Source organism: Serinus canaria, unplaced genomic scaffold (assembly GCF_022539315.1).
Source record: "Serinus canaria isolate serCan28SL12 unplaced genomic scaffold, serCan2020 HiC_scaffold_356, whole genome shotgun sequence".
Classification (NCBI taxonomy): Eukaryota; Metazoa; Chordata; class Aves; order Passeriformes; family Fringillidae; genus Serinus; species Serinus canaria.
Genome location: NW_026108470.1, coordinates 1 through 7,555, shown reverse-complemented (window position 1 = coordinate 7,555; position 7,555 = coordinate 1). Strand labels below are relative to the sequence as shown.

Genomic DNA, 7,555 nt, shown 5'->3' with positions numbered 1-7,555 from the left:
ATTTGGGGGATTTTGGGTCTCACACACCTGCACCAGGAGCTGGATCTCCTGGAATTTGTCCTGCCGGGAGGCTCTGGCTGGGATTTGGGGCTGGGTTTGGGTGGAATTTCGGGGATTTTGGGTCACACACCTGCACCAGGAGCTGGATCTCCTGGAATTTGTCCTGCCGGGAGGCTCTGGCTGGGATTTGGGGCTGGGTTTGGGTGGAATTTCGGGGATTTTGGGTCACACACCTGCACCAGGAGCTGGATCTCCTGGAATTTGTCCTGCTGGGAGGCTCTGGCTGGGATTTGGGGCTGGGTTTGGGTGGAATTTCAGGGATTTTGGGTCTCACACCTGCACCAGGAGCTGGATCTCCTGGAATTTGTCCTGCCGGAGGCTCTGGCTGGGATTTGGGGCTGGGTTTGGGTGGAATTTGGGGGATTTTGGGTCTCACACCTGCACAGGAGCTGGATCTCCTGGAATTTGTCCTGCCAAGAGGCTCTGGCTGGGATTTGGGGCTGGGTTTGGGTGGAATTTCGGGGATTTTGGGTCACACACCTGCACCAGGAGCTGGATCTCCTGGAATTTGTCCTGCTGGGAGGCTCTGACTGGGATTTGGGGCTGGGTTTGGGTGGAATTTCGGGGATTTTGGGTCACACACCTGCACCAGGAGCTGGATCTCCTCGAAGATGTCCTGCTGGGAGGCCAGGGGTGGGAAGACGCGGTCGAAGCTGAAGTTGTAGCGCAGCTCCGCGCGCCGCTCCCGGCCCAGCTGGGACTGAGGGGGAAACGGAGCCCGTGGGGCAGGAACAGCAACCGGGGGGGGGAAAGGGGATTTGGGGCAAAAAATGGGGATTTAGGGCAAAAAAATGGGGGTTTGGTAAAAAAAAAATGGAGATTTTGCGCAAAAAATGGGGGATTTGGGGCAAAAAAATGGGGATTTGGGGCAAAAAAATGGGGATTTGTGGCAATAAAAATGGGGATTTCAGTTAAATACATGGGGATTTGGGGCAAAAAAAATGGGGATTTGCGGTGAGAAGATGGGGATTAGGAGAAAAAAAGATGGGGATTTGGGGAAAAAGATTGGGGCAAAAATATGGGGGTTGGGGCAAAAAAGATGGGGATTTGGGGCCAAAATAAATGGGGATTTGGGGAAAAAAATGGGGATTTGGGGCCAAAAAATGGGGATTTGGGTCAAAATAGATGGGGATTGCGAGGACAAAAAGGGGTTCTGGGTGGAGAAAAAATGGGGTTTGGGATAGGAAAACGGCTCTTTGGAGGAAAAGTGTGGGATTTTCTCTCTTTGGGGGAAAGTGTGGGATTTTGGGCAGGAAGGCAGGGTGAGGGTGCTCACGTCGTCGGGCCGGGTGACCAGCAGGCTGTGGGAATCCCCGCTGGGGAAGTGCAGGTGGGGCAGCCCCTGCTGGCGCTGATCCTCCTCGGGCAGGAGCGGCCGGACACGGCAGAAAACACGGATATTGCCCTGGAAGAGACAGAAAAACATGGGATTGGGGAATGGAGCCATGGGAGTGTGACTGGAGAGAGAGAAATGGGATTGGGGAACGGAGCCATGGGAGTGTGACTGGAGAGAGAGAAATGGGATTGGGGAATGGAGCCATGGGAGTGTGACTGGAGAGGGAGAAATGGGATTGGGAATGGAGCCATGGGAGTGTGACTGGAGGAGAAATGGGATTGGGAATGAGCCATGGGATGTGACTGGAGAGAGAATGGGATTGGGGAATGGAGCCATGGGAGTGTGACTGGAGAGAGAGAAATGGGATTGGGGAATGGAGCCATGGAGTGTGACTGGAGAGAGAGAAATGGGATTGGGGAATGGAGCCATGGGAGTGTGACTGGAGAGGGAGAAATGGGATTGGGGAACGGAGCCATGGGAGTGTGACTGGAGAGAGAAATGGGATTGGGGAATGGAGCCATGGGAGTGTGACTGGAGAGGGAGAAATGGGATTGGGAATGGAGCCATGGGTGTGTGACTGGAGAGAGAGAAATGGGATTGGGGAACAGAGCCATGGGAGTGTGACTGGAGAGAGAGAAATGGGATTGGGGAATGGAGCCATGGGAGTGTGACTGGAGAGAGAAATGGATTGGGGAATGGAGCCATGGAGTGTGACTGGAGAGAGAAATGGGATTGGGGAATGGAGCCATGGGAGTGTGACTGGAGAGAGAGAAATGGGATTGGGGAATGGAGCCATGGGAGTGTGACTGGAGAGAGAGAAATGGGATTGGGGAATGGAGCCATGGGAGTGTGACTGAGAGAGAGAAATGGGATTGGGGAATGGAGCCATGGAGTGTGACTGGAGAGAGAAATGGGATTGGGGAATGGAGCCATGGGAGTGTGACTGGAGAGAGAAAATGGGATTGGGGAATGGAGCCATGGGAGTGTGACTGGAGAGAGAAATGGGATTGGGGAATGGAGCCATGGGTGTGTGACTGGAGAGAGAAATGGGATTGGGGAATGGAGCCATGGGAGTGTGACTGGAGAGAGAGAAATGGGATTGGGGAATGGAGCCATGGGAGTGTGACTGGAGAGAGAGAAATGGGATTGGGGAATGGAGCCATGGGAGTGTGACTGGAGAGAGAGAAATGGGATTGGGGAATGGAGCCATGGGAGTGTGACTGGAGAGAGAAATGGGATTGGGGAATGGAGCCATGGGTGTGTCTTGGGAAACCCATAAACTGGGATTCAGGCATGGAACACATGATGCTGTCCTGGCAAAACCAAATACTGGGATTGAGGCACGGAACTCGTGGGTGATCCCCTGGCAAAACCAAAAAATGGGTTTGAGGTATTGAATTCAAGGATGTTTCCCCGGAAGAACAAAAAAAATAAAAATGAGACTGAGGCAGGAATTCATGGATCTTCCCCTGGAAAACCCCAAAAAATCAGAATTCAGTTGTTGGGCCTGGTCCTGGGGGTCTCCCCTCACACAGAACACGCAGATGGTTTCCTGGATAAACCCCACAAAATTGGGATTCTGCCCTCAGGGACAGTCCCAGGGTCTCCCCTCACTCAGAACACACAGGTATCCCCCTGGAAAATCTCCAAAAATCAGAATTCAGTCGTTGGGCCTGCTCCTGGGAGTCTCTCCCCTCAGGAACGGGGGTCTCCCCTCACACAGAACACGCTGATATTTTTTCTGATTTTTCCCTGAAAACCCCTCAGGCCCGGTTCACCCCTGAGGCCACACAAATATTTTTTCTGATTTTTCCCTTTAAAGCCCCTCAGAGCCCGGTTCACCCCTGAGGCCACACAAATATTTTTTTTGATTTTTCCCTTTAAAACCCCTCAGACCCCGGTTCACCCCTGAGGCCACACAAATATTTTTTTTGATTTTTCCCTGAAAACCCCTCAGGCCCCGGTTCACCCCTGAGGCCACACAAATATTTTTTCTGATTTTTCCCTTAAAACCCTTCAGGCCCCGGTTCACCCCTCAGGCCACACAAATATTTTTTTTGATTTTTCCCTTTAAAACCCCTCAGACCCCGGTTCACCCCTCGAGGCCACACAAATATTTTTTCTGATTTTTCCCTGAAAACCCCTCATAGCCCGGTTCACCCCTCGAGGCCACACAAATATTTTTTCTGATTTTTCCCTGAAAAGCCCTCAGAGCCCGGCTCACCCCTGAGGCCTCGCCCTGAGGAGCCCTCCCTGAGATCGCCATCCCTACCCTGAGCTCCTGGATGTCGTTGTGCAGGCGGCGCCGCTCCATCTCCAGCTGCAGGATTCGGTCCTCGTACACTGCCAGCTGCGCCTTCTCGGAGGCCTCCTGCTCCTGCAGCGCCGACAGCTCCTTCAGCCTCTCCTGCAGCCGCTGCTGCATCACCTGCAGCTGCACCTGAGCCAGGCAAACACAAAAACCCCTGAAAACCCCCGCGTTCCCAACTCGCTTCTGAGCCGGCTCCCTAGACAAACCCATCAAAAAAAAACAACAAACCGGTTTTCCTCATATTTTTCAGATGTTCTGACATTCCCCGGGGAATTTGGGGTTAAAATTCCCATGTTTTGAGGAGTTTTCTGAGGGATTTTGCCGCAATCCTGGCAAAGCCCTCGTTTTCCCGCCCTTTTTGGCGCCCCCTAGCGGATTTCGAGTAGAAAACCAGCAGAAATTATTTTAATTATTTACCCAGGCCCATTTTTTCCCCAACATCCTGAACACCCTGAGGGATTTCGGCCACAAAATCAGTCGGGTTGTCGAAAATTCCCATTTTTCACAATTTTCCCCATAGTTTTAGGCATTCCCTGAGAAATTTTGTCACCAAAAAATCCGGAGTTAACGCAAAGCCCTAATTTTTCCAACCTTTCCTGGTGGCTTTCAGCCTGGAGGCTGACTGAACAGCTCTAAAACCCCAGATTTTCATTAATTTTGAAGCACCCTGAAGGATTCTGGGTGTAAAAGCAGCTGAATCGGTGAAAATTCCTATTTCCCCCACATTGTGAGGAGTACCTCTGAAGAAATTCTGTCACCAAAAAGCTGGAATTGCTGCAAAGCCTCATTTTCCTGCCATTTTCTGGGGCCTCTGGAGCAACAAAATGGCTCCAAATTCCTGGATTTTTGTGGATTTTGAAGCATCCCTTGAGGCATTTTGGTTGCAAAAGCAGCTGAATCGGTGAAAATTCACATTTTTCTCAAATTTAAGGCACTCCCTGGTGGACTCCCACAGCAAGAATGCCTAAATTGGCGTAAATCCCGCATTTTCCTGGCCTCTCCAGAGCAACAAAACATCTCCAAATTCCTGGGGTTTTGTGGATTCTGAAGCACCCCCTGAGGGATTTTGGGTGCAAAAGCAGCTGAATTAGTGACAATTCCCACCTTTCGCAAGCTTTGAGGTTCCCCTGAAGGATTTCGTCCCCAAGAAAGCCAGAATTGGCACAAACCCCACATTTTCTCGCCTTTTTTTTTGGTGCCCCCTGGCAGATTTCAGGTCAGAGAGCAACAAAACAGTTCCAAAATCCCAGCTTTTTGCACATTTTCAGGAATCCTTGAGGGATTTCGGGGATAGAAGCAGCCGGATTGGTGAAAATTCCCCTTTTCCTCACATTTCGAGGCCCTTTCAGAGCCATTTTGGGGCCATTTCCTTTTCCCGCCCTTTTTGGCGCCCCCTGCTGGATTTCCCCCTCACAGCTTCCCGCCATTTTTTGCCACTCCCCCCCACCCCCAATGGATCCCAGATCAGAGAGCAACAAAAGGGCCCCAAATTCCCGTTTTTTCAAGGATTTTTCAGGAATCCCGAGCCCTACCAAAGCATTGTCCAGCTCCTTGGTCAGCGCCTGTGCCTGGCCCAGGGCAGCGTCCCTCTCCTGCTCCCGCTGCTGCTTCTCGGCCTCCAGCTGCTGCTTCTCGGCCTCCAGCTGCTTCTGCACGGCCTCCAGAGCCGCCACCTGGCGCTGGCTCCTCTGCAGCTCCTCACGGCACTGCGACAGCTCCGCCTCCAGGGAGCTGCTCGGGGAAACAACAGTCCCGTCAAACTGGAGAACACCGGAGGTTAGGGGAGCTAACAAAGTGCTTTGGGTAATTTTCTTGAGGGGTTTTGGTGTTATCTGGGCATTTTGAGTAATGTTGAGAAGGGTTCTGAGGGAATTTGAGGGAGTGTGAGCGCCGGCTCTGCTCCAGCTCCTCACGGCACTGAGACACCTCCAACTGCAGGGAAACAACAATCGATAAAATGGGAGAATTCCAGATTTTAGAGGAGCTCAAAGTGCTTTGGGTAAGTTTCTTGAGGGCTTTCGGGGTGATCTGGGCGTTTTGAGCAATGTTCAGAAGGGTTCTGAGGGAATTTTGGGGATCTTGAAGGGAGTGTGAGCGCTGGCTCTGCTCCAGCTCCTCACGGCACTGAGACGCCTCCAACTGCAGGGAAACAACAATCCCATTAAATCGGGGAATCCCGGAGTTTAGGGGAGCTCAAAGTGCTTTGGGTAAATTTCTTGAGGGGTTTTGGGGTAATCTGGGCATTTTGAGCAATGTTCAGAAGGGTTCTGAGGGAATTTGAGGGAGTGTGAGCACCAGCTCTGCTCCAGCTCCTCACGGCACTGAGACAACTCCAACCCCAGGGAAACAACAATCCCATAAAATCGGGGAATCCCGGAGTTTAGGGGAGCTCAAAGTGCTTTGGGTAAATTTCTTGAGGGGTTTTGGGGTAATCTGGGCATTTTGAGTAATGTTCAGAAGGGTTCTGAGGGAATTTTGGGGATCTTGAGGGAGTGTGAGCGCCAGCTCTGCTCCAGCTCCTCACAGCACTGAGACACCTCCAACTGCAGGGAAACAACAATCGATAAAATTGGAGAATCCCGGATTTAGGGGAATTTGGAGGCGTTTCAGGTCAGTTTCTTGAGGGGTTTTGAGGAATTTTCAGGAGTGTTCTGAGGGAATTTTGGGGATCTTCAGGGGTTCTGAGGGGATTTGGGGAATTTTCAGGGATTTCCCGTAGGGCTCTAAGGGAATTTTGGTGATTTGAGGAGTTTAGGAGCAGTTCAGGGAAATTCCGGGATTTTCCAAAGGATCCTGAGGGAATTTTGGGGTTTGTGAGGGAGTTTGGAGCAATTTGTGGAAATTTCAGGGATTTTCTGAAGGATTCTGAGGGAATTTTGGTGATTTTGAGGAGTTTAGGAGCAGTTCAGGGAAATTCCAGGGATTTTCAGAACGGCTGAGGGAATTCTGGGGCTATTCAGGGATATTTCAGGGCTTTTCAGGAAGGTTCCAAGGGAATTTTGGGGATCTTGAATTTCAAAGGAAAATTTGGGGGCAATGTGGGATAATTGGGGGGACTTTGGGGGAATTGCAGGATCTTTTGAAGGCCTTTAGAGAAATTTTGAGGGGATCTTGAGAAGATCCAGGAAAACCCACATTTTGAGGATTTGGGGTGAATTCAGAATTTTTAGGAAGGTTTTAGGGAAGATCAGGAGGAATCTTTAAAGGGATTTTACATGGATTTTGGGTTTTTTTTCCTCAGCATCCCCGCTCCCTCCAGAGCAGGATTTTAATGGATTGTGGGACAGTTTTGATGGAATTTGGGAAGCTTTTGATGGATTTTGGTGCATTCCTGACCCAACTCTGGAGCTGAGGCTGCTCTCACAGCACTTGAGCCCCCTCACAAAGCGAATTTGGGGCACTTTGGATGGATTTTGGTCAGGCTTAAATGGATTGTGGGACAGTTTTAAGTGGATTTTTCCAGGTTTGGATGCAATTTGGTCAGGTTTTGATGGATTGTGGGACAGTTTTCAGTGGATTTTTCCAGGTTTTGGTGGATTTTTCCAGGTTTTCACGGATTGTGGGACAGTTTTCAGTGGATTTTCCATCTTTGATGGATTTTCGTCAGGTTTAGGTGGACTGTGGGACAGTTTTCAGTGGATTTTCCCAGGTTTGGCCAGATTTTGGCCAGGTTTAGGTAGATTTTGGGACAGTTTTCAGTAGATTTTCCCATCTTTGGATGGATTTTGGCCAGGTTTAGGTGGGTTGTGGGACAGTTTTCAGTGGATTTTTCCAGCTTTGGATGGATTTTGGCCAGGTTTAGGTAGATTGTGGGACAGTTTTCAGTAGATTTTTCCAGGTTTGGATGG

At 50.5% G+C, this 7,555-nt stretch overlaps 1 protein-coding gene across 1 annotated transcript; it reads right to left on the bottom strand.

Moving 5' to 3' along the window:
* Positions 1-449: 449 nt before the first annotated feature.
* On the bottom strand, positions 450-5,869 carry LOC103825249 (carboxy-terminal kinesin 2). Its single transcript, XM_050987858.1, has 5 exons — positions 5,828-5,869; positions 5,240-5,539; positions 3,669-3,836; positions 1,337-1,465; positions 450-760 (listed from the first exon to the last, which is right to left on the bottom strand). The coding sequence occupies exons 1-5, from the start codon at positions 5,867-5,869 to the stop codon at positions 533-535; spliced, it is 867 nt and encodes a 288-aa protein (XP_050843815.1). The 3' UTR covers positions 450-532.
* Between the last annotated feature and the right edge of the window lie 1,686 nt (positions 5,870-7,555).